This window comes from Chinchilla lanigera, unplaced genomic scaffold (genome assembly GCF_000276665.1).
Source record: "Chinchilla lanigera isolate Chin_1 unplaced genomic scaffold, ChiLan1.0 scaffold00022, whole genome shotgun sequence".
NCBI classification, from domain to species: domain Eukaryota; kingdom Metazoa; phylum Chordata; class Mammalia; order Rodentia; family Chinchillidae; genus Chinchilla; species Chinchilla lanigera.
Window position 1 is genome coordinate 25,565,217 of NW_004955423.1, and position 26,351 is coordinate 25,591,567.

At 53.0% G+C, this 26,351-nt stretch overlaps 2 protein-coding genes across 4 annotated transcripts in view; one reads left to right on the forward strand and one right to left on the reverse strand.

Moving 5' to 3' along the window:
* The window catches only part of Jak1 (Janus kinase 1), a 79,838-nt gene extending 63,228 nt beyond the window's left edge, over positions 1-16,610 (forward strand). For 2 of the 3 annotated variants that reach the window (XM_005385307.2, XM_005385308.2), the window contains exons 12-25: positions 1,726-1,832; positions 6,217-6,360; positions 6,832-6,919; positions 7,710-7,837; positions 8,109-8,244; positions 9,371-9,522; positions 10,499-10,649; positions 10,743-10,837; positions 11,550-11,742; positions 12,506-12,630; positions 12,889-13,061; positions 14,022-14,139; positions 14,616-14,726; positions 15,293-15,388. In XM_005385307.2, the coding sequence (XP_005385364.1) occupies positions 1,726-1,832; positions 6,217-6,360; positions 6,832-6,919; positions 7,710-7,837; positions 8,109-8,244; positions 9,371-9,522; positions 10,499-10,649; positions 10,743-10,837; positions 11,550-11,742; positions 12,506-12,630; positions 12,889-13,061; positions 14,022-14,139; positions 14,616-14,726; positions 15,293-15,388 (1,817 nt within the window). Of the gene's footprint in view, positions 1-1,725; positions 1,833-6,216; positions 6,361-6,831; positions 6,920-7,709; positions 7,838-8,108; positions 8,245-9,370; positions 9,523-10,498; positions 10,650-10,742; positions 10,838-11,549; positions 11,743-12,505; positions 12,631-12,888; positions 13,062-14,021; positions 14,140-14,615; positions 14,727-15,292 lie in introns of all 3 variants that reach the window. The other variant, XM_005385305.1, reaches the window with a different exon arrangement.
* A 1,823-nt stretch (positions 16,611-18,433) lies between these two features.
* The window catches only part of Raver2 (ribonucleoprotein, PTB-binding 2), a 43,276-nt gene continuing 35,358 nt past the window's right edge, over positions 18,434-26,351 (reverse strand). The window contains exon 12 of the mRNA XM_005385370.1: positions 18,434-18,941. Within this exon, the coding sequence (XP_005385427.1) occupies positions 18,795-18,941 (147 nt within the window). The 3' untranslated portion in view covers positions 18,434-18,794. The remainder of the gene's footprint in view (positions 18,942-26,351) is intronic.

The window sequence follows — 26,351 nt, forward strand, 5'->3', positions numbered from 1 at the left end:
CGCATTAGAGACAGGTGCACTTGGCAGGGATTTACGGTCTCCGGGAGAGGAGGACGTGGAGAGCAGAGAGCTGGGGAGGAAGGGCTTTGGTCTGCGTGGCTCCAGCACGGAGGCCACCCACGCAGAGCAACCCACAGCCGGGTCTAGCCAGCCCCTTCCTGGCGTGAGCAGCTTGGGGCGGTACCCACCTTTCTCCTCGCGGGGGTGCCTAGGACAAGCCTGGGTCTCCCCAGCACTGAGATGTAGGAGCGCCACGGGCACAGCTCAGCCCTGGCCGGCAGCGGCACCTGCTGTGCTTCGTGTGTGTGTGTGTGTGTGTGTGTGTGTGTGTGTGTGCGCGCGCGGGGGGGCTCTTGACAGTGGTCGCAGAAGTGAGGGGTCCAGGCTCAGAAAGGTTGCGTGACTTGCGGAGGGTGCGTGGCCGTTGTAGTTAAGGACAATGATGATGAGGATGATGGTGGCCGGTACTGTGGGAGGAAATAGGCCAGTAGAACGGCAGTTCGCTAGGCTCTGCTTGGAGGACATTCACAGATCATGTTACATCTGTGGGACACCCGCAGTGTTGCGCCACCTGCTTTGCCTGGGACCATCACTTAGGCAGAAGGGGAGCAGGCGCCGGAACTCTCCTGCCTGACTCCAGGCCTGTTGATTCCCCTTGTCACACTGTCTTTGAAAGGTGCAGGTGCCGTGTGCCCGGCCTGAGGACCCTGGACAGGGCCAGTGAGTGAGGAGGGGGTCGGTACACAGGCTTCCCCTGCCAGTCCTCACACCCTCTCTTCCTTTGCCACTGCGAGTGAGAGGAAAGGCAAAAGCACTGGGGAGAACCTGCTGGCCCGGCTCTGAGGGCCAGGCTCCCTCTCCGGGTTTCTCCGTGGGAAGCCACACTCCCCGATGGGGAGAGGGGAAGCGAGGCGAGAGAGCAGGGCCGCTCAGAGTGCGTGTGAAGCTCCCTTGTCCCCTGCGGTCACCTCGGATCAGCGGCAGTGCTGAGGAGGGAAGGGAGTCCTGTAGCGCATGGGCTCCTGGCCAGCTCATGCATGCTGGGCTTGCTGTTGCTCAGCAGAGTCAGGGCCCCTCTTAGCCCCACTCAGGGAGCACTGGGTGTGCGCCTCCTTTGTGTGGCAGCCCGGGCCCTGCACCTTCCTCTGCTTGCACAGAACTGCAGCTGCGGCCCAGAGCCCCTTCCACCCTCCCCGGGTCCCCTCCGTCACGTTGCCCCAGTTGTCCAGTCCAGTGTTTCACAAATACTTTTTGAGGATTGGGAGAGTAGCTCGGTAGGGGCCCTGGGTTCTGCCCCCAGCAGTGCAAAAGCAAAACCTAGTTCTGCGCGTCTACCGTCTGCTAGGCCATGGAGCTAGAGCAGGTAAGAGAACAGTCCCTGGCCTCTTGGCATTTCCACTTGGAGATGTAGCGTTTCATTCTCTCAGGACGGCCATTCAGGCCCCTGCCAGGACAGAGCCTGCGTGCAGGGCTGGACCACCTTGGGCTGTCCTTCAAGAGGGTGCTGCACATTGCAGCCTTATGACTGATGGGCTGATCATTTGATGCCTTTGGCTCCAAGGTTAGCCTGTGAGCTCCTGGACCTTGTGGATCCAGTGCTGACCCTGTAAGCACATGCCGAGTGACAGAACTGACACAGGGAGGAGCCTTGTGGCTGGTGCGATCAGCTGGCTGGGGCCTTGGCACTTGTGTACCGTGCGCAGACTTCCCCTGTCTCCTCCACAGAAATCTCCAACCTGCTGGTGGCCACTAAGAAAGCCCAGGAGTGGCAGCCGGTCTACCCTATGAGCCAGCTGAGCTTTGATCGGATCCTCAAGAAAGATATCATGCAAGTGAGTCATGGGTGTGGACCCTGGGTGTAGCCTGGTGCCCCTTAGTACAGGGGGGGAGCCAGGATGGAGGGTGGAGCCCAGCTCTGGGGAGGTGGTTGTGGGGAAGAAGCAGACTTGCCCTTCGTGCTGCAAGAGCGCACCCTGCCGTGTCCTGGAGGCAGTGGGTTAGTGGGCGTTGTCTCCCCGGGCACAGCACCTCTCATGGCGAAGGAGCACTGGCTGCGGAGCCTGGGCATGATGTGCTCCTTGCAGCTGGGAGCACTAAAAGGTGTGGGTCTGTCTAGGGGCATCCGGATTTCCCTACTGAGCGCCATCGTTACTGCTGCCTGTCCCTCTGGTGGAGCCAAGAGCTTCGTGCGTTGAGGCTCAGACCCCAGAGCCACAGGGCCACAGCCTACCTTTCGTCTCAGACCCAAGCGACACTGGGGCTGCCTGCGTTCTTGCCCTGGGCCATGCACATGTATGCCCAGTCAGCAGAAAGCAGTGCGCCTGTGGCTGGGGCGCTGGCTGGGCAGCTCGCAGGGAGTGGATGGCACAGGCTTTTGGCTGTCTAAGAGGGTCATCATCAAGACATGCGTCTAAGGTGGCCGAGTGAGTGGGTGTGGAACCAGCAAGGCCCTCACCAAGGGGAGGGCAGGGCAGGGCAGGGTTGGGCCCTGGAGGAGGAGGAGCATCTCAGCAGAGTCCCTGAGACCTAGCAGCGGACCTCTGCCAGGGCCGGGAGCAGCAGGGAGGTGTGGACTTGGTGTGGGGGCTCTGGCGGCTTGCTGGGGGCTCCCGACAGCACGTGGTGAGGCCAAGCCTCTGTGTGTCGCCCTTGGGAACGCGGCTTCCCAAATCCTGGATGTATTCCTTCATGACACAGGCAGCTTCCGTGTATCAGGTCAGGAACTGCAGGGTGCTGCAGGCAGATGGACACGTGACCATGCTGCCATGACGGATGACAAATGGTGACATTTGTGTAAATTTGGAGCATAAGACTAATTTCGTCATCAGGGCACCTAAACGTGGGCCTAGACCCATGTTTATTCTTCAGGATATTTCTGTTGATGAATTATTAACTTTAATATTAGGAGTTTCATCATATTAAACAGTGAGTACTTAACAGGAAAAGGTATCACAAAAATAAAATACTGCATTTTTAGTATTTGTTGTTTATAAAACAGCATCAAAATTTTCAATATGACTGGTTTTTGGTGTACAAAGTCTAAAAAAGAATATCATAATAAATTCCCACATGAACTATAATGAAAACACCAGTAGCACTCTATAGAAAAATGATCTTTAATTCAGTTATCACTCGCAAGGCAGTTTGCACACATTACAGCTGCATGTTCCATGTGCACGTGTGCTTAGCTTTCCTTTCCTATGTGACAGTCTTGTCACCTCTCTTCCTGTCAGGAGCTTCCTACCGTACTGTACGCCATGCGCTTAGTAGGGAAATAAGATGTCTATAAAATACAATATCAAATATGTAATGAGTGCTTAGAATAGATACCAGCATTTTCACATCAGCTATTTGTTTACAAAACATAAAAGGTAACATCAAAAGTAAAAAGCTATGTGAGCTACAATGTAAACACAAATGTCTACCACAGAAGGTAAGCTTTGCTTCAGCTGTCACACCCAAGGCAGTCTTCACACGTGACAGCTGCATGTTTCATACACGAGTGTCACTTACACTGACAGCACGTTTTGTTTTTCTGTCCCTTCTTCCAGGGCACAGTTGACATATTTTTGTTCTCCTGCCGTTGTAGCAGGTCTGTGTGATACTCCACCTGCCTGTTCACCTGTCAGCTCACCAGTGTGCTCCAAGTTTTTTTTATTGTTTCTACCCAGTTCCCTGGGTAGAAACATTTTGTTTCCCTCTGCTGTAAGTGATCCCTTATGAACTCCAGTCCCAGTCCTCTAAGAAAATTTCTCCGTGATATTTTGTACTTGTTATTTTTTTTCCTGTAAGCTATCAAACTATTTATGCCACACGTTTAGGATTGAGTAAGACACAACCATCAGCCAGTGCTTTGTGTTTCAAGTGGCATCGTAGTTGCTACATAACTCATCAACAATGTCTCCTCCATGTTTGGTTTGTTGTAGAAAGCTTCCACCTCAGGCTTCCCTTTCGGTGAGGTTTCCCTCTCAGTATTTCCATCATGCTGCAGTGTTGACGTCAGCAGTACCAGTTTTTCTTTGCCATATAGGAGGCCAGTGTTACGTGTTTCTGAAATCCAAAGATTGTACCATACACTTCTCTGGTTTGAAATTGCAACATTGCCTTTGGAATTTCTGCTTTGTTCCTGAGTATAGTCCCTGCGCTGGTCCACTTGTGCCCCGTCAGCAGTGCCATGTCCCTTGGAAAGCAGTGAAGCAGTAAAGCAGTTGTCCAGCGTCACATTCCGATCAGTTTGGGAGACAGGAGCGACAAGTCTGTTCGCAGCTTCATTTGGCTTATTACTATATGAGTGAGGACCTGATGGCTGGGTTCCAGGATAAAGGTCTAAATTGAAAGCATATAATAAGTCTTCACATCTACAAGGACGTAAATTTTTATGCCATATTTTGACCCATCGCTTTTCCATAAATCTTTTACATTCCTGAAATTACCATAAGCAATCTGTGCTGAGTACAGCAAACCTGAGAATGCTTTCAGTTCAGCTAGTGCAGTGTCATAAGTACATTTCTGAATATGGCTGTTGGTGCATACAGAATGCTTTACTTGCATCTCAGCCTTTGTGTGTCTCACAGCATCTTATAACATTTCATCCATTACAATTTCCAACACCGAATAGCAGTGCTGGCATTCTGTCCAACATGGGTCACCCTTGCCAGAGCTTCACTCTATATTTTTGGACCTCGTTCTAATGTTGGGTCATTCCTTTTTGGTGCATGGTCATTTCGCAGCATTTCAACTAGTTAAATACAAACTCACATTTTCTTGGTCGTGTGAATCAGGAGCTCTGCATTCCCTGTGTCTGTATCAGTCGATTCTCACCCCATTTCACTACCATAGGAACTTTGACTCACATGGCCAACGTCAAAGTCATCATCACCATCATCATCCACCCATACCACTCTGCATAATGGATCGTCATCTGTGCATGATAATCTGTGATTCACTTTTGACCTCCAGAATTTGCAAATCTGGTTTTACATGTGCCATTACACAGAACTGGACTACTTCTACCAGAAAAATCAAAAGAAAACTTAAAAAAAAAAACCACAAATACTGGAGTGTGTACTCTGCGATGCCTGAGTGAAAACACAAAACCAGTTAGGCAAAGCATAATGTGGGTAAAAATCCCCCTTTGCCACTTTGGCACATGTACCTACTCCTTGCTGTTAGAACAAGTGGGTAAACACATACATTGCTTCCCGTATCCCTCAGGGGAACATACTGAGAGGCACAGCCTGCTGTTATAATGGCGAAGTACAGATTTGCAGTGCAAAACATGGGATGTGTCTGCTGGACGCAGGCTTAGGCTGTCAGTAACTAACGATTGTGCTTGTTCCTGTGGGTACAGGACAACTCTTGGGTGCCAGCCACAATCCACTTCTTGCATCTGTAAGGGGTCCTGGACCTGCAGGTTACACGTTGTGTGGGGCTGAGGTCCACCACCTGATGCGAGGGTCTCATGAATCGCATTGTAATTTCCAAATACTAAGAATTTAGGAGGAGCACTGAAGCGCAAGTCAGAAGGGTCCTCGGAGAGAGAGTGCTGCGCATAGCGGCCCACTTGGCCCTCTGCCACTCAGACTGGGCCTTGTCCCTGTGTCCCCCACCCTGCATCTGCCTCCTCACTTGTGCACCTTCTCTGCGCTGCAGGGGGACACGGGTGTGGTCTGTACATGGCTTCGGAGCAGCATGGGTGCACACAGGCGCTGGTGGGAGGGGTGGCTGGGCGGAGCGGGAGCAGCCTCGTGGGACTCAGAGCCACTGGCCGGAGGCTTTGGGGCAGGTGCAGCTCCACCAGCGTGGGATCCTGCTTGGTTCTGGAGCAGCCGTGTGACACAGCGCTGCTTACAGGGTGGGCAGAGAGCCTGGGAGGCAGGCAGCAGAGCAAGGAGTTTTGTCTCGAGTATGGCGGGACCTGGGGTCCCCCTGCATCTGTCCTGGCACCTGGCTGGGGTGGCTGTTTGCAGGTTGCGATGGGTCAGCGTGGGTTTGAGCCCAGGATCAGAACTGTCTCTGGGGTCCGGAAGCAGCACCTGTATCGGGCAAGCAGCTTTTGGTTTCCCTGCATACTTGAAAAGGACGGGCTCAGGAGGCCGCGAACCTGGGCCTCTGCCCCTTCCCTTCCGCAGCCAGGGCTTGCATTAGGACGTGGTGGCACACGCGGCCATCTGTCACACAGCCACAGAGAGGTCACCACCTTCCGCTTTCCCTCAGGGTGAGCACCTTGGCAGGGGCACGCGGACACACATCTACTCCGGGACACTGGTGGACTACAGGGACGATGAGGGGACCGCAGAGGAGAAGAGGATAAAAGTGATCCTCAAAGTCCTCGACCCCAGCCACAGGGACATCTCTCTGGTTGGTGCTCCCCCACTCGGTCCAGAGCCCCCTCTTCTGGTCAGAACCCTCTCCTTAGCGCAGTCACAGCCAAGCCCCGAGCGTCCCTTGCCTTGCTGCCCGGCTTGTCCTGCCTGTGGCTCCAGGTGGCGCCAGGCAAGGGGAAAAAGCCGGGTGGCCTCAGGGCTCCCACGCCAGTGTGGAAACGCCCAGGATCCCTGCCTTTCTGGGCTCCCACGGGCTCCAGAGTGACAGCAGGTCTGGTCTGGACATCTGCTGCCTCAGTTTCCTCTTCACTCTAATATAGCAGCCAGCTCTGCATCCGGTAGCATTTTCTAAACCAATCTCCTGTGGCGATCAGACTGGCCTGCAGCTCATAGCTTTGCAACATTGCTGGGTGGCTGAGGCTGGGGGACCGTTTTCAGGGCAGGGGTGGCGCAAGTGAGCTCCCCTGGTGCGGCCCTAGCCTTCCCTTTGCCCGCTCTCCCACAGGCCTTCTTCGAGGCGGCCAGCATGATGAGGCAGGTGTCGCACAAGCACATCGTGTACCTGTACGGCGTGTGTGTGCGCGACGTGGAGAGTAAGTGTGCGGCACTGGCTGCGGTGGGGTGGGGACTCAGCGGCCGAACCCCCTGCTCTGCACTTCTTCAGCACCTGTCCTGCTGCAGGCCCAGCCTGTCCAGGCTGGAGGCTGAGGCGGGCCAGGGACTCTGCCTGGGATGGTGCCTGGGCCTCTGCCTCGAGGCTGAAGCTGGAGAAATAGGCAGCCTCTGCCTCTGCTTCCTAACACATAAATTCAAAACAAGAGGATTCTTTCTTCTTTTTTCCCTGTGTACTCTGGATTATTTTCCATTGTACCATGCTACATCTTCAGCCCTTTCGTTATTTTTGATTTTGAGACTGGGTCTTACTAAACTCCTAATCTGCCCAGGCTGGGCTCAAATTTTACCGTCCTCCTGCCTCAGCCTCCCAGTGTGCTGGTATGACGGTGTGCCCCACCATGCTCAGCTCCCCAGCGGCTTTGCTCCCAGGCCTACAGTGCAGCCGGTGGCGCTCACATGCGAGTTGGTCTGGGAGCTGCTCCTCCACCGTGGAGGAGGAGGAGCCGGCATGAGGCAGGGCCACATCAGTCCCCCAGACTGGGAGTGTGGGTCCTGCTCTTTCCACGCTCACGGCTGAGAGCTGTGATCTCTGAGAGGCTGTCACTACTCAGGCCTCAGATCAGAGGAGGGCGGGGTGACCAGGCCTCTGCAGGGGCTGGCCTGCCTGGGTGTGTGCGCGCTCACGCACAGCCCAGCTGTGCACGCGGCAGGCGCTGGAGGGGGCGGTCCTGCCTCGAGACAGAAGCTCCAGCGGGCTGTCTGCCGCAGATATCATGGTGGAGGAGTTCGTCGAGGGGGGGCCCCTGGACCTCTTCATGCACCGTAAGAGTGACGTCCTCACCACCCCCTGGAAGTTCAAGGTCGCCAAGCAGCTGGCCAGCGCCCTGAGTTACTTGGTGAGCCGGGGCTGGCAGCCGCCCGGGCCGCTCTGTGGGTGGGAGGTGTGTCCGTGCAGCGTGCGCAGGAGTGAAGCATAGCTGCCCAGTGCCTGTGTGGACTGCCTGGGAGCTGAGGCTTGTCGTGCTTCTCCTGGGCTGTGTCACTCTCAGAGCCTCGTGTCAGTGGTGGGCGTGCAGCCTCAGGTCCCCATGCAAGTCCCACGTGGGCTGGTGTAGGGTGGGGAGGGAGGACAGGCTGTCTGGCCAGACGCACACTTTCACCTTGCAGGAGGACAAAGACCTGGTCCACGGGAACGTGTGCACCAAGAACCTGCTGCTAGCCCGCGAGGGCATCGGCAGCGAGATTGGCCCATTCATCAAGCTCAGCGACCCCGGCATCCCCGTCACCGTGCTGTCCAGGCAAGGTGTGTCCCAGCTGGCCCTGCCCTCGCCAGCCAGGAGGAGGAGGGCTGACCTGGCTCTGCAGCTGTATGTGGGAGTCCCTGGGAGTGTGCCAGATAGTGCATCAAGGGGCCAGTGGCCCCGGCAGACCTGGGCCTCAGGGGCTGTGAGAGGTGGGGGGGCCCTTGGGGTCCTGCTCTGTGATCAGCAGCTCTGCCAGATGCCTGGGCACCTGGGGTGGCCCTCACTCCCCGGCGTCCTGAGGGGTCCTGTGCTGTGTGTCCTCACTGCAAGCCACAGCTCTGTGTGCTGAGGCCCATCGTCTGCGAGCCGCAGGGTGGACCCATGCATCGCAGGCCTGCACTGACGCCTAGCACCGAGTTCTGCTCCGCACCCACAAGGAGCGTGCTCAGTAACTGATGAGGAGTAGGGGAGGCTGGGGAAGGAAGCTGAATGAGTAACATGCCTTGCACATGAGCTGCCTGTGACTGCTCTGGAGAGGGAGGGAGAGGCGCCCAGGGCTGTCAAGGGCAGGGAAGCCGGGTTTGAGGTGCTCACTTGAGCCTGGAACATCCAGGAGAGGGTGGCATGGGCCTGCAGGCGGTGGCCGTGCAGACAGAGGAGGTCCTCGACATCCTCACACGGTCCACGGGCCCTGCGGTGCCCAGGAAGCCACGTGAGAAGATTGGGGCCCGCCTGCCTCCGCTGCTGGGCAGCAGGGTCACGCTGTGGAGGCCACGTACTGGCCTTGGGCAGCTCCGGTAGGACTGACACGGGGTCTGCCGAGCCACTGGCTCCGGCCTTGCTTCGAGGCTACATAGGGCACTGAGTGCAAGGGATAGTGGGTTTCTGGGCCCCACTGTCCTTTGCCGGTCAGCGTGAAGCTCCCGTGGGGGTGTGCCCGGCGGGGCGGGGCCTCTGTTCCTGCCTTCTTTCCCGAGCCTCTGTTCTTATGTTCCCACCCCCAGAGCCGCCTGGGTGCCCTGCTGCTTTTGAGGCTGCACCCCTCTTGGGGGCCTGTAGTAAATGATGCCCCCTAGCCCTGCAGCTGTACTGGAAGTGCCAGGGGAGCTGGGAGGACCCGAAAGTGAGGCCTGCCCTGTGGGGACACTTGGTCTCCCGGGGCTGAGCCACTGCGTCTCTCCCCAGAGTGCATCGAGCGGATCCCCTGGATCGCCCCCGAGTGTGTGGAGGACTCCAAGAACCTGAGCGTGGCTGCCGACAAGTGGAGCTTTGGGACCACGCTCTGGGAGATCTGCTACAATGGCGAGATCCCGCTCAAGGACAAGACGCTGATTGAGGTGAGCTGTGCTGCCCGGCCCCGGGGGACAGAGGCACAGGGCTCCAGGAAGCCCCGACCCCAAGCTACTGCCCTCAGCCTCGGCCTCATGACCGTGGAGGAGGGTGGAAGCCCTGTGCCGGGGGGCCGAGGAGAGTGAGTCAGGGCGACAGCGCGGCCTGCGGCACCGAGCTCCTGTGCCTCAGGCACTGAGAACGGACAGAGGGTGCTTCCCACGGGGACTGGGTGGCTGGGAGTGGCGAACACGCACGTGGGAAGGTTCTCGGGTGACACGCAGAACCGGGAGTCCAGCTGCAAGCAGAGACAGGTGTGCATGGCTTCACTTGATTCTTTTTTTTCTTTCGGTACCAGGAGTCGAATTCACGACCTTGCTCTTGCCAGGCAGGCGCTTGTGCCATTGAGCTACATCCCCCAGCCTTGATTCTTTAAAATATAAATTATTTCTGAATTTTAGAACAATAAAGCAGTTGAAATTTTGGAAAATGGAAACAACTATTGAAAAATAGTCATCTCTGATCACTGTTAACACTTAGGCCTTGGGCTTCTGTCTGTCTGTGTCTCTCCGGTTAGAAGGACGAGCACACTAGGTACAGATGTGCTTTCCTACGAGACAGACCAAGTCTTCCAGTTTGATAAGTGTACTGCGAATGCTAATTATTTTGCTTACCTCTGACTTACCTACCTAGTTCTGCCTTTGGCTTTATGTTGTTTTCAGATCTCCTGCATCCTCTTGCTGTGCATAGGTCTTTGCCCTCCTCTGCTTTATCCTGAGCCTGCTCATGATGGGCACTGCAGGTCAGAGGGCGGCAGGCTGAAGCTGCTCCCCAGGCAGCCGCCCCGCAGCCCCAGCCATAGCTGGGAGAGCGCCTGGCTCTCTGGTGTGCGGCGGAAGCACTGGGAACCCGCCCGGCCCCATGAGGAGGCCGAAAGTGTGGCAGTGGGTGGCTCTCGGTTCCCACTAAGCCCCCTCCTTACAGAAAGAGCGGTTCTACGAGAGCCGCTGCCGGCCAGTGACGCCGTCCTGCAAGGAGCTGGCTGACCTCATGACCCGCTGCATGAACTACGACCCCAACCAGAGGCCCTTCTTCCGCGCCATCATGAGGGACATCAACAAGCTGGAGGAGCAGAGTGAGACGCTGCAGGCGCCGTCCAGCAGGGCTGAGGGGCAGGACCAGGGCTCACACCCAGCGCTCACCTCTCACCCGTTTTCTCTTCTGTTAGATCCAGACATCGTTTCAGAGAAACAACCGGCCACCGAGGTGGACCCCACCCATTTTGAGAAGCGCTTCCTGAAGAGGATCCGCGACCTGGGAGAGGCAAGTGTCCCCTGCTCGTAGGCTGGGGTGGTGTCCTCTGCTTGTGGCAATCGCAGGCCACCTCTGGTCCTGGTCAGAGTGTGCGAGGCCCCTGGCTGCCTCCCAGGGCATGCTTCTCCCTGTGCCACGGGCTGCAGGGTGCGCGTCCTTGCCCGCCCATGTGACGGTGTCACAGCTGGAGCTGCCTTGGGGACAGATGTGGTGGATGTAGGGACCCTTTGTCTCTGCCTGTCCTGTCTGGTGGAGCTCTGTGAGTGGGAACAAGTTTCCGGGAGCAGCGTGACCAGAGAAGCACCGCGGGTTTTGGTCTCTGCATAGCCTTGTCACTGAACACAGGCTGCGGTGCCCCGAGGGTCCGCTCTGTGCCAGTGGCGTGCTGGGCATTCCCACGAGCATAGGGCAGCATCGCAGCCCACAGGGGCGGGAGGTTGGCAGGAGCCTGCTGGAAGGTTGGGGCCCTAACACCCGCGTTCCCATTGAGTGGCCTGGCTGGGGTCTGACCCCTGCATCTGGGGTCCCCGGTGCACAGGTGCCGGTCAGCTCCCCTGTGTGCCGGGCCCAGGGCCCGGCCTGTCACACACCTGCCGCTGCTGCTCTCGCCTGGGCTCAGTAACGGAGGGCCGTGAGGCCAGGAGAGGAGGGCGCTGCCCAGCCTCCTGGGGACATCTGTGTCGCAGCAGCCCGATAGCCATTCGTGCATCCCTCCCTCCAGGGCCACTTCGGCAAGGTGGAGCTCTGCAGGTACGACCCCGAGGGGGACAGCACCGGGGAGCAGGTGGCCGTCAAGTCCCTCAAGCCCGAGAGTGGAGGCAGTCACATCGCCGACTTGAAGAAGGAGATCGAGATCCTGCGGAACCTCTACCACGAGAACATCGTCAAGTACAAGGGCATCTGCACAGAGGATGGTGAGCGGGGCCCATGCTGTCCCCAGGGGCCCTGAACCCTTCCTAGCGCCACACGGACGCTGCTCGGAAGTGACGGCACCTGCTCTCCCCGTGCTGGTGCAGAGCTAGTGAAGCGGGTTGTGTGGGCCCAGCTATGTCAGAGTGGGAGGTACTAAGTAGTAGTTACTGGCACATGTAGCTGTTTCTTTTTTTATCCTTTTGATGGTACTGGGAAATGAACCCAGGGCCTCTGTACTGAGCTACATCCCTAGCTTCTTCTATTTTCCATCTTCTGTTTGAGATAGGTTCTCACTAAGTTGTCTGGGCTGGGCCCAAACTCGTGCGCCTCCTGCCTTAGCCGCCGAGTGTTGGGATTATCGCCCTGCACTGTTATGCAAGCCAGCATCTGCAAGCCAGCATACAGCTGCTCTTGTGTATCTTCTGACTGGTAGTGAAGCCAGTAGTGCACATCTGTAATCCTAGCTACTCAGAAGGCCGAGGGAGGAAGGTCATGACTTCGAAGTCAGTGTGGGCAATGCAGCGAGACCTTGTCTGAAAATAGAAGCAAAAACAATAAAATGGGTAGTGAGAGGGCAGGACTCATACATTTTAAAAATTCTCATTTGCTTAGTGGTGACAGCGTGGAGGCTATGTTGTCCTGGTGAGGGCTTGTGATGAAGGCCAGGACCGAAGTGTCACAGCACCCCGCTACTGGGGATCCTGAAGGCGGGGGAGCCTTCCCGTCAGTCGGGGCCTTAATAGGACACGGATTTCTCCTGCACAGGTGGAAATGGTATCAAGCTCATCATGGAGTTCCTGCCCTCTGGCAGCCTGAAGGAGTATCTTCCTAAGAACAAGAACAAGATTAACCTCAAGCAGCAGCTCAAATATGCCGTTCAGATCTGTAAGGTACAAAGCAAGGGACCCCGGGGCAGCGGTCCAGCCCTGCTCACTCCGTGGGTCCTTGGATTGTCACTGGCGGAGGGTGGGCGATTGCGGGCCTGGCGGAGCACGCCTCTGAGCGGTGAGTGGTGTGAGGCAGGGCTGCTTTCGTGGAGACCCCTGGGAGCGGGTGCGAGTGTAAAGCAAGACGACGCTAGTGATCGGAGGGGGCACTTTCTCTGTGAGCCCTGAGGACCTGAGCGGGGCTGTGCCCACTGTCCCCAGGGCATGGAGTACCTGGGCTCCCGGCAGTATGTCCACCGTGACTTGGCAGCCAGAAACGTCCTGGTGGAGAGCGAGCACCAGGTGAAGATCGGGGACTTTGGGCTCACCAAGGCCATTGAGACTGACAAGGAGTACTACACAGTCAAGGACGACCGCGACAGCCCCGTGTTCTGGTAATGGAGCTGAGCCCTGGGGTTCCTGCTGGCTGGGCCGGCCCCCTTGCTCTGGCCCGACGCTGGGTCGGGGCGGACTAGAAGCCCCAGGGAGCAGTTCCGACCGCTGTGCAGGTGCAGCGTACGCAGGCCCCAGCCTTGCTGGCCCGGCTCCATGTGGCAGGGTCTGATGGGGGTGCACTTCCGGCTCGGGGGGCGCCTGCTCCTGCCTCAGCATCCACCCTGGGACACATAGGGGCACTGGGCAGCATCAGGGAGGCCCCATCTCCCTGGCTAGAAGGTGGGGTGCTGGCCGCAGTGCCTTCTGCCCTGAGTCCTTGCCAGGGAGCTTGTAGGTGTCCCCCCTGCAGCTCCTGTAAAGCTGACCGGCGCCCTAGGGTGCACGGCACAGACAGCCCTCTCCCCATGGCCGGGCCTGTGTCACTGCAGTGTGCGCCAGCCCTGCAGCGGGGCCAGCGCCAGGGCTCGGTGCAGCAGGCCTGGATGGCTTCGTGGTTTCTGGAAGCTGGCCGATCGGAAGGAGGGCAAGACGTGCGCAGGGCTGGGAGTCGGTGCTCAGAAAGCCGAGCTTCCGGGCTGGGCGTCCTCCCAGGAGAGACTGAGTCAGACCCCGGGGGCAGAGAGGGCAGGGCTGGAGCCACCGAGCACTGTGACAAGGGTGGGTGGGGAAGGCGAGACGGTGCAGGCTCGGGAGAGCTCAGGAAGGAGGGCTTGGGTCTGGACACGAAGGGGGCTTGGCTGGTGTAGGGTTCTCACCAGCACAGGCTGCACCAGGAGACCCTGCCGACTGGGAGTACAGTCTTCTGAGTGCTGTGGGTGGGGAGGTTAGGATGTGCCCGCGGGGAGGACATGTGCAGTACCCCAGCGCCCCCAGCACTAGAGGGCCAGGTCCCGAGGTACTTGGCATGCGTGTCGGTACCTCCCTCCCCAGACACCAGGGCTCCCTTGCTTCCCACTCAGGTACGCGCCAGAGTGCTTAATTCAGTGTAAGTTCTACATCGCCTCCGACGTCTGGTCTTTCGGGGTGACGCTGCACGAGCTACTCACGTACTGTGACTCAGACTCCAGCCCCATGACCGTGAGTCTTACCTCCCTCTGCACCCTGGCCCAGTGCAGAGCCCTGCTCGGCCAGTGGAACCCCTGTCCCTGCATGTGTGACACGGGAAGGGGACACACTGCTGTCCCTCCTCGTTTGCTTTAGTGCCCAACACTGAGGCTGTGTCCTGTAGGACGACCTTCCTTCCCTGGGTCTGGTGTGTGTGCCAGGGCAGGGGACACTTCCCCGGGGCAGGCGGCCTGGGGAGAGCTCATTTGAGTCCCTTGGACTCCGGGCTGGGACTGTTCTCCTGCACAGGCCCCAGGAGCAGGGTGGCGGCAGAGCCCAGGACATCGATCACGGGCCGATCATGGGGGCTGAGGGCTCTGCACCTTCAGCTAAGACGCTAAGAAGCAGAGCATTTTCGTTCCTTTAATTGCCAGTTCTAGCAGTCTGTTCGGTTTTTATGCGAGCGGGTGTGAAGTGAAGCATTTTGTTGGGTCTTGTTTTATACATAGTTGTTCCTGAAAATGATAGGCCCAACTCACGGCCAGATGACAGTAACCAGGCTTGTGAACGCCCTGAAGGAAGGGAAGCGCCTGCCGTGTCCACCCAACTGTCCCGATGAGGTACGCAGGCTGCGCAGCCAGGACGCGCACTTGCACCACGTTGTCCCAGCGAGGGCTGGGGGTGGGTGGTTTCGGAGGCGGCTCGGAGACGCTAACTTGGGGCAGGGGACAGAGATGTTCAGGGCTCGGATTCTTGGGGTGCCCCAAGCCAGCCCCAAAGGAGGCTCTGGCGGGCTTCTTGTGGAACAGTGAGGCTGTCACATGCGCGTCTCCGAGTGCACATCCCAGCGACTCCTCCGCCGGCTGTGGAGTGAACTGAGCCTCGGCCATGCTGCGGACCACCGGGCCCTGCTGAGTGCGGGGCTGTAGGTTGCGTCACAGCGCCCTTTGTGGTCGCAGTGGCCACCCGGCCTCACAGTGTTCATGTTACTTTGAGCTGTGGTCCGAACGCCAAACCTCAGTTTCTGTGTTTCGATGGTTGAGATACTTCTGTAGTCTCATTAAGGAAAAGCCATCCTACATGTCTAAAATTATTTTCTTACTCAGTGTTTCTGTAATTTTCAAAAAGCTTCCTGATATAACAACATTTTTATGTTGTCACTTGTTTTTTTTTTACTTTTGTACAGGTTTATCAGCTTATGAGAAAATGCTGGGAATTCCAGCCCTCCAGCCGGACAACCTTTCAGAGCCTTATTGAAGGATTTGAAGCACTTTTAAAATAAGAAGCAGGAGTAACATTGAAATTCCACTGTTTATCCAGCCCGCCTACCACAGCAAATACCCAAGACATTTGTAAAAAGTGATGGAAAAGCTTGCATTCTGTCTGAAAAGTCCCGCAACAGACTTGGGTGTGGGTGCGTCATGTGCACTGGGGTGCCGGCCGTGCGTAGGAACGTCCTCTGTTAGTTGGGCGCCTCCTAAGTCCGGTGACAGTGACAGCCCAAGCCCCGGAAGGCACCTAAGCACTCCTCATGGAAAGGACGTCCCCGTGGCAGTCACAGGCCGAGCAGGACCGGTGCAGGACGGGGGTCGACCACGTGCCCGTCTCAGATGGTTGCTCCTCCTAGGTCCAGGTGGCCCAGCTGCTTTCTGGCACATTACTCTTGGGCAGGGGCAGATGGCCTTGGTGGCCGGGACTGCTGAAGTGCCCTCAGATTTCAGCAGCCCTGCGGGGCAGGCCGAGCGCTCTAAGGTCCTAGGCCCATACTAGGCTGGTGTGCTCTGTCCCCCTGCAGGACTGCGACTTGGAGCTGGGCTCAGGTGGTGCAGCTGCCGCTCGCACTCTGCTCAGGGGCTCCGCTGCTGTGTACTCTGGCTCTGCACGGGACAGTGTGGGATTCACCCCTGCTGCATGTGACATCTTGAGAACCTGCCGTGCCCACGCTGTCCCCAGCGTTCTCTAGCTGCACAGACTCTCGGATCTGGATGCTCGGACACACGCTTCGAAAACGCTGCTGCTGTGCAGGAGGCCGCGCCAGCCCCGTGGGACGCTGTGCGCGGGGAGAGCATGTACCCTGACACCGCGTTGCTCCGAGAGTTTCCAGCGCCAGCCACCACCCAGAAGGGCCAGTCACCACTCTGACCTCTCCCTGAAGTGCGGAACGTGGAAGAAAACAGCAGCTCTAGAGCTCAGGATCCATGCAGCTGTTCTTAGTTTGTTCGATGGTAGCTGAGTAACCCCAGATGTTAGTCTCTGGGTCAGAGTGAGCTGTGAAGTTCTTCATGACCAGCGTGCAGAGCCGCTGTTTGTGCTGTCCAGTACGCGTCTGACACGTTATCTTCACCTCCCGTGCGCGGTCAGCACTGCCTGCAGGACAGAGTGAGCTTGCCACTTTGACTGGTCCTGTTTCCCTACATCACAGCTTCTCTGTCTGTGTCAAACCTGTGGCCATTCTATATGCACTTTGTTTACTCTTTATACAAATAAATGTACTAGAGACCTCATGTGCATATGCCTTTCAGTATGAAGCGCTCCTTTGCATGGCATCCCCAGCAGTTTGCTTACACGGAACAGTAACAGGACAGGCCCCGGGGAGAGGCTTGGTGACGGTCCTCATCACTGGCCCTCCTCGTTCGTGCTTCCCTGTGGGGTCCCGACAGTGGCACAGGCTGGCGTGGGTGGCGAGTCCACATGTGCTGTCATCAGACATCTCTGTTTCAGAGTGCAGCCTGTTGATCTGCTGTTGCCGCTCTGCCATGAAAGCCACTGGCCTCCCTTTCCTCAGTGCACACTGTCGTGGAGGCGACCTAGTGCTCGGAGGCTGAGAGCTGCGGCAGGAGGGCAGGGATGGGCGCCATCAGCACCACCTCCTGATGCCATCTTAGGGAGTGCGCTGCTCAGAAATGGCCCAGCTTAACTTGCCAGCTGTCCTTTTCCAGTCCAAGCAGTACACACATAAATTAGACCAAGGAATTCTTTACAAGACTTACAACACAGGCCCCCGTTCTAGATGTTCTGATTAAAGAAGGAGAACATCTTGGTCAAACATGGTGAGTCCCAAGGCAGTGTTTTGCTTAGCTGATCTAAAGAGGAGGGTCAGTGAAAGCCCAGACTCCATCCATTACAGCCTCAACACAGTAGAGAAACCTAGAATTCCAGATGGCAAGAGTTTCTCATGCATTTGGTGCCAGTTTTCAGAAAGGGTGATGTCAGAGTCACATGTGTGGACAAACCGGGTGAAACAGCAGGCATCTCAGCCTATGGTGACCTGAGAGACAAAGCAGAGGGTGAGGTGTGGCTTACCGGCACCAGCTGGCTTGGACACTCCCCACAGACTCCTCAGGAGAGGCGTGCTGACCTCTGAAGGGAACTGTGGAACAGCATTTGATGATCAGAGGCCTGGCTGGTCATGAGGTCCTCACCTGTCGTCCTACGAAATGAGGCACGGAAACCTGTGTCCCTGCCCTTAGAGTCTGTCCCAGAAGTTAAGGTGGGTCTTGAACAGTATGTGAGCGGGAGTGTCCCAGGACACCGGGCTAGGCATCGGGTTTCATGGACGCTTCCTGCCGTAAGTTTTCTCCCCTCTCCCAACCATTGAAAACATTCTTACCTCGAGGGCTGCCCAAAGGCAGGCAGTAGAGCAAAGTGGGCCTAGGAGCTTGTTTTGGTTGCTTTTTTCTCTCTTAGGCCTGCTTTGCTCCCTCCGGGCAGTTTTCCTTAGATCATCCGTTTTCCTTAGATCATCCACAGTCCTGGCTTTTCTAAACTTCTGAGGTCTCCAGGGCACCTTTTGCTTCACACTCACAGCCTCACACACTGCCCTCTCAGGGGCACACTGCCTGGCCTCCCAGGCCTTCTGAAATCTGGGTGGAAGCCTCTTTAACCTCAGAACTCCTGCATTCTCCACGCACCTAAAGCCAGGGCCACGGGGATGATGCCAAGGTCCGCTGCCACCTGGAGCAGTAGCCAAGCTTTCCTCTCTCTTGGCCACAGGGGTCGAGTGCCTGGATCGCTGGGCACTCTGAATCCAATTCTGAGGAACAGATCCTCTATGCTGTGCCATTCTGGAACAGGGCTAGTGTGCCAAGCCCTGTATTAGATCACTGAAGTTACCCCTAAAATACCTTCTTGTCTCCCGGAAGGTGTAACTACACCTTAACTGTGCTCTTGGGTTACCATCACCCAGCTGGAGTGCGGGTTGTAAAGTTTGGATTGCCATCACCACATTTGGTACTTACACCCTCAGTTACAGGATAAATTCTAAAAATCCATACATGAGATTACTTCTAGCGAAAGCAAACTCACATGCACACTGGCTTATAAGAAATTCATTCTAAGGCTGAGGAAACAGCTGTTTCCCGTTTATTGCTTCAGGTTTCATATGTGATGTCAAAATTGTTCCCAGTCCTAAAACAAGGAATACTGGTACAGTGTTAGTTTCTCCAGAGAACTGTAAGTGAATGTCACATTGATTAAGACAGTTAATTCTGGTGCAAAATGTCCTCGGCGGGTATTTCTTCTTATTGCTGCTTATGTTTGATTTGGCAGTTCTGCCTGCTGTGTGACACTGCTCCTCCTGGGAGTCGTGGACCCGTATTGAAGGCTATGGCTAGTCTGGGGGAAGTTAAGGCAGCGCTAGGCAGCACAGATGCTGCCGGGAACAGAGGAGGTGTCGAGGAGGACTCCACTCAGTACACGCGCTTCTTCTTCAAGTATGTCTCCACGTAGTACATGCCTGTGCCCTGGGCCTGCTGCTCCACGCAGTCCCCAGCGCCACCCTCAGGGGCGGTGAGCAGATAGGCCGCACCGCGCTTCTCAGTCCTGAAAGAGGACACCTGTGAACACAAAAGTGTGGGGTTAACAGCTGAGTTAAACGATGGTGGTGATCAGAGTTGTCAAGACTAACTTCCATCACCATCACCTGATCCTGAGCAGGTCCCGTCAGCCAGTGAAACGGGAGGAGCCACCGAGGAGTGTGGAGTATGAGAGATCAAGTGAAGGAAGTATTTCAAAAAGTAAAGAGAGGCAGGAAAATGGCAGAGCAGTGAGCAGTAACAACTCAGCTGCTCAGATTCAGAAGCCAGATGTCCGAAAATAACATCCTGAGGAAGAAAAAAGAGGGAAGCAGATCCCCAGAAACCAAGATCCAACAGGAGAATTAAAGCCACACAGAAATGGAAGAGATGGAAGGGCAGAGCCAGTCTGTCCCCCGGGCAAGTGCTTTCTGGCTCACAGGAAGAAGCCAAACATAGACAGAGCTGGGGGCTCCAGAGGGCCTGGGAGAAGAGTGTGGCAGGGAAAGGGCTGGTGGGCGCTGTGACCTAGAGGGAGAGAGGGCTCTGCCCCCATGTGAGTCCTTCCACAGCCAACAGCTGGGCAGTGACTCCAGGCCCAGTTCCTGCCATACCCGGCCCAGGTGAGAGTGCTTGGGCAGGTGCCATTCTGGGGTACAGAGCAGCCACAGATGGCTTCACTTCAGAGCTCCCAGTATTACATTCCCGCAGTGACTGGCTGAGACAGCCATGTGAGATGGCCATGGTCAGAGAGCGGGCTGGAAAGAGACGCCTAAGGGGTCACTGAAAGGACACGGCCTGACCCCTGCGGTCAGAGACCAGGCCCAGCCTGAGCTACTCCGGGTTAGGAAGTCCCAGCATTGGCACCCTTGCCCTAATCCTACTGCCTGCTGGTGCCTGCATCCTGCTTGGACCTGGGGTCTGACTGACCTTCACCACTGTGAGCAGGAGCATGTCTTGACTTGGATACTGCCCCAAAGCTGTGGATCCCAAAAAAACCCACACATTCAAAATCACAGAAAAAAAAAAAATGTGTGTACTCTTTTGCTTTGTTTTTGTTTTTTGTTTCTTCTGTCCTCTTTCTTCCTTACCAGTTTACTGGGATTTGGGGAATTTCCCTTTGTCCTTTTTTCTTGGTTCTTTTTCTCTCTTTTTTTTTTTTATTTATTTTTTCCTCTTCTTTTAATTTTTCTTCTTTTCTCTCTTATTTTTACTTTTATTATTTTTTCCTGCTTCCTTTTCTTTTACCTTCTATTTCTCATCAGTCGTTACTGTTACCTAATCCTACAAACATCCTTCTGCTCCTGCATGGCATCCTTTGTCCCATTTCTCTCTCCTTGTCATATAGTTCAAGGTTTCACATTTTTTCTCTCCGTCTTTAATAGTACAGCCATAAAGCATTATTAATCTTCAGATCATTAACTATAAATTACTGTTGAATTACTTTCTACCATTAGTGGAGATAATAGCTTTTACATTTAGCACATATTAGCTGTAAGTCAATATGTGGGTCTTAATGTTTACACCACAATTGAGTTCACTCTTCTCAAGGGTTCAGGGTGGTACATGATTGGTTTTTCAGCTATGTTAATACCCAGTATATCTTTGACAATACTAGTGTAGCTGATTTGCCTGACATTGCCAGAGTCATATACTTGCTGCTACCAGTGGGTTTTCTCTAAAAGCCAACAGCCAGATTACCTGTGTGACATTAAAAATAGTGTAGTTCATTCCCCAGAGAACTCGGTACTCCACCTGTTTCTCTCCTCCCAAATTAACTGAGGTGCTCAGGTCTTGGGGCTGAGGCAGACTATAGTTAGCTACACCTAAAGTATATCATTAAAGAGATGTCTCTACTAGCAACAGAATGTATGTCCAAAAACCACAGCAAAAAACAGAGCAAAACAGTAGACACATAAGGCAACACAATGCCTCCCAAAATTCTCAACTGCCCTGAAGACAATTCTGGGAGGCTTCAACGGGGAGAAAAGCATAAGCCACCACTTGAATTACTTGAAAGGATAGCAGAGGAGGTTAGAAAACAGATCAAAGAGGTGTATTCAGTGGGATCACAGAAGATCTAAATAAACAGATAATGGAACTCATAGCCAAAAGGATCCAGAAGCTTTCAGAAGACACTAAATAAAAAGCTAGCTGAGTGAAACAAAATAATACAAAATGAATGACCAGTCTAGCAAAGAATTAGAATCCATGAAGGTTAAAATCAGAAATTCAGGAAATTAACAGTTACATTGATATGAGTAGCAAAGGTGACCAATGTGAGGACAGAATTTAGAACTAGGTGCCTTCAAGACCGACTACTCAAACACCCTAAAAGCAACAAGAGAATGTGAAAAATGGATCCAACCGCTGCTAGATGGTGCAAGGTAAGACTTGAATAAGTAAAAATAAGACAATACAAATTGGATTCAAAAAAACCTGTTCACAGCCAGGCATGGTGGCATGTGCCTGTAATCCCAGCACTCAGGAGGCTGAGGCAGTAGGTCTGCAAGTCTGAAGCCAATGTGGACTACATAGTGAGTTCAAGGCCAGCCTGGACTGCATAGTGAGACCCTGACTCAAAAAAAAAAAAAAACAAAAACAAAATACTAAAACCTGTTCACAGAAATAATGGCAGAATCCCAGACATAGGGAAAGGAAATATACAGGTAAGTGAGCCATAGACCCACGACATTATACTCAAAGGTACCAGAAGATCATCACAGGATGAAATCTTAAAAGCTGTTGGGCAAAGGCAGCAAATCACATAGGACGGTAAACCCATTAGAATTACAGAGACTTAACACAAACTGTAAAGGTAAGGAGGGCTTTCAGTGTAGTATTTTTTTTTCCCCCAGTATCGGGAATCGAACTCACGACCTCACTCTTGCCCGGCAGACGCTGTGCCGCTGAGCTAAATCCCCAGCCCCTCAGTGCAGTGTTTCAAGCCTTAAAAGATAACTTCTAACCCTGATTTATGTGTCCTGCAACTCTCCTTCAAAGGTGATGGGGAAATGAGGTTATTTCCATAACAAGGAGCACTGCAAGAAATTCATGACCACCAAATAACCATTACAAAGAACTCCCAAGTATATCCCAGAAAGAGACAGGCTAACAGTGCCAGTGAGTCAACATGAATGATACACACGGTAGGGGGAGCAGCTAAGCAAAAGGGGAAATCAGCAACAGGAAGATAATGCAAGGACACAAATAAGTTGGTAATAACTTTCAGTAATAACTCTTCATGTGAATGGCAAAGCCCAAAGATATGCAGTATGTAAAACATTTAATTCAAAAATAAATTCACAGATTAAAAATCAAAGAGAGAAAACCATAGTATTCCACACAACCAGGGGATAAGCAAGAGTAGCTATCCTAACTCATCAGAAGAGACAAGGTCACTGCCTAGCAGTTAAGGAAACAATTTAATAGGGCTGGGGGTTTAGCTCAGCGGCAAAGTGCCTGCCTGGCAAGTGCAAGGTCGTAAGTTCGATTCCTGGTACCGCAAAACAAAACAAAACAAAACAAAGAAACAATTTAATAGTAAGTGATAACAATTATAAACATACATGCACCAAATATCAGTGCACCCAAATTCATAAAATCAGCACTAACTGACATGCAGTCAGATAAAAATCAATACAATTGTAATGGGGATCTCAGTACTGCACTGTCACAAACAGATCAACCAGACCAAAAAAAAAAATCAACAAATACCATAGTCGAATCAAACCTTCAAACAAATGGGCTTAATAGTTATGTGCAGAGAGTTCCATCCAACAACAGAATACACATTTTTCTCTGCAGCGCATGAGACTTTCTCCAGAACAGAGCCCATACTGTATACTTAAGCAAATGCAAAAAAATCAAAATTATCCCATGCATATTATCAGATCATGGTACAGTGAAACTAGAAAATAATGGCAAAAAAACCCACAGAAACTATGCAAACACATGAAAATTAAACAATATCCTCTTGAATAATCAATGGGTGGCATGAAATCATGGAAGAAGCTAATTTCCACAATCAAATGATAAGGCCAGTATAACATACCGAAACTTACGATACACAATGAAAGCAGTCCTAAGAGGGAAGTTTATAGCAGTAGATACCTACATCAGAAAAATAAAGCAAGCTCAAATAAATAACCTAATAATACACCTAACAGTCCGAGAAAAATAAGGACAACCCAAATCCAAAGCTGAAGTAAATTATAAAGATTAGAGCAGAAATTAATGAAACTGAGACTAAAAAAAATAAAGAATCAGTGAATTGAGTTGGTTCTTTGAGAGAATCAACAAAATAAACAAACCCTTAACCAATTTTACCAAAATAAGAAAAGACCCAAATCCATGCAGTTATTAATGAGAGAGACAAAATCACAATGGATTCTGCCCAAATTCAGCAGATCACAGGTAACTACTTTAAGAGCCTCTACTCTTAAGAAAATGGAAGTTCAGAAGAAATAAATTCCTAGACACATGAACTACCAAAGCTGAACCAAAAATGTGCAAAAATCCTGACTAATCCAATATCAGTCAGTGAAGTTGAAGAAAAAAAACTACTCACTAAGAAAAGCCCAGGTCTGGCAGATTCACTACCAAAGTCTTTAAGTACTTTAGAGAAGATCTAATACCAGCACTCCTCGAACCCTTTAATGAAATTGAAAGGGGAGCAGTACTCCCAAAGTCATTCTTGGAAGCAAGCATTACCCTGACTCCAAAGCCAGAAAAAGACTCAACCAAAAAGGAAAACTACAGGCAAATTTCTTTAATGAACACTGATGCAGAAATCCTCAAGAAGATACTGGCAAACAGAATGTACCAAATCATCAAAAAGATCATATACTATAGCCAAGTAGGATTCAGTTCAAGGCTTCAGGGATGGTTTAACATACACAGACCAATATATGTAATTCACCACATAAATAGGAGCAAAGACAGAAACAATATGATTATCCTACAAAAAGTATTTGACAAAATCCAACATCTATTCAAGATAAAAAGCCTCAACACATAGTAATAGAATAACATCAATATGATAAAAGGCATCTATGACAAACCTATGGCCAACATCATACTAAATGGAGAACTAAAAGCTTTCCTTATAAAATCAGGAACAAGGTGAGGATGTCTCTATCGACACTCCTATTCAATATAGTTCTTAAGGCATCAGCCACAGCAGTTAGGCAAGATTAAGAAATGAAAGGTATATAGATAGGAAAGGAAGAAGTTTAATTATCATTGTTTGAAGATGACATGATCTTCTACAATAAAAGACCCAAAAACTCCACTGAAAGAGTCTTAGAATTAACAACCAAATCCAGTAGCATAGCAGGATACAAAGTCAGCACTCAAAAACCAATAACATGGCTGTACACCAATAATAAACTCACTGACAAAAAATTAAGAAACAACTTTCACAATCTCTTCAAGAAAAATTAAATATTTAGGAATTAACCTAACCAAGGAAGTGAAAGACCTGTAGAAAGAAAAGTACACTAGTTAGAAAAAGGAGATTGAAGGGGACATCAGAAAATGCAAGGTATCTCCTGTTCCTGGATAGGCAGCATGAATACAGTCAAAATGGCCATACTTCCAAAACTGTTAAACAGATTTAACACAATTCAATCTAAATACCAATAGCATTCCTCATAGAAATAGAGAATACAAGCCTAAAATTCATGTGGAACCAGAAGAGACCCAGAATACCAAAAGCAACTAAGGGCAATAAGGGAATGGCAAAGGGTATCACATTCTGAGACTTCAAGTTCTCCTACAAAGTTGCAGTGATAAAAATGGCATGGCATTGGCAAAAAAAAAAAAAAAAAAACAGATTTGTGGGTCAACAGAACAGAACAACTCCACACACTCAGCTACCTGATCTTTGACAAAGGGGCCAAATACTTTGGCTGGAGGAGTGATAGCCTCTTTAACAAACGGGGAGGGCCGGGGGTATAGCTCAGTGGCACAAGTGCCTGCCTGGCAAGCGCAAGGTCCTGAGTTCAATTGCTGGTAAAAAAAAAATATGGTGTCGGGGAACAAGGCAGCCAAGCAGGCACAGCGATGCAGATCTTTGTGAAGACCCTGACAGGCAAGACCATCACCCTCAAGACTGAGCCTAGTGACACGACACCATTGAGAACGTCAAAGCCAAAACCCAGGACCGGGAGGTGCCCCACTTGACCAGCAGTGCCTGTTCGCTGGCAAACAGCGGGAAGATGGCTGGACTTTGACTACAACATCCAGAAAGATGTCCACCCTGCACCTGGTGCTTCACCTACACCAGCTAGCTCAGAAATACAACAGTGACAAAACAATCAGCTGCAAGCGCTATGCCCGCTGTCAGCTGCCACAAGAAGCACGGCCCCACCAAACCTGCACCCTGAGAAGGTCAAGTAAAGCAGGCAGGCAGCGTGGGGAGATCAGCTGGAGACTCCTCCCTATCTGCTTCCCCCTCCCTCCTCCCGCAGAGGACCGCGGTGAGGACCCGAGCCTCGGGGAGGCTCTCACGATGCCTCCCTCTCCTGTGAGAGCCCTGCGCCATGGATCGGCCTGAGTCTCCCCCGCGCCTGGCTCTCCGTCCATGCCAAGGACTTGCTTTTTCATTCAAGGATGGTCCAGTAGTGCCACCCCCTGCAGGGTGTGCGCCCCCAGATCCATTAGCTCAGCAAAGTTCCACTTCCTTAGAATCATAGTGAGAGCCGGAAGTGAAACGGGAGTTAACTTAGCCCTTCTGCACGAAACATTTCTGATATTTAAAAACATTTTTCCTTCTCCCATTGTTAAAAAATGTTTAAAAGCCAATGTTTCATTTTGTGACATTAAGACATACTGCCAAGAAAATGTCTCCCGAACCAGGAGTGGTGGCGCACGCCTGTAATCCCAGCACTTGGGAGGCTGAGGCAGGGGGATTGTTGCAAGTTCAAGACCAGCCTGGGCTATAAAGTGAGCTCAAGGCCAGCCTGAACTGCAGAGCGAGACCCTGTACCCTCCCCCCAAAAAAACTGATCTGACATCTAAAAGACTGTAAAATACGTAATTTTAAGTAAATTTTAAGTGTAATTTCCCTAATTAGTTTTAGCCCAAATCGCTTTTTACAAGTAATTTCCAGGTTATTGCCTCACCTAAATACAGAGAAGGCCGTGTTCCCAGACTCCGCCCGTCCCTTGCTCGCGGCTGCACGGCGTGGCCGCTAGGTGGCAGCGGCGGGCTCCCGACTGGGTTCGCTTTGCGGCTGCTTCGCCCCGCGCCGTTCATTGCCGCCCCGCAGCTTCCGGCCGGAACCACCCGGTCTCCAGGGTGACCCGGGCCGCACGCGCGCGCACGGCACGGTCCGGCTGCGGCGCTCGCAGTGCTGCGGAAGCGCCGGTCGCTCCGCAGCGCAGCCTGCGGGGTGGAGCCCCGAAGACGACGCTGGCCCCGGGTCCTCACCGCCTCACCGCCCCGACG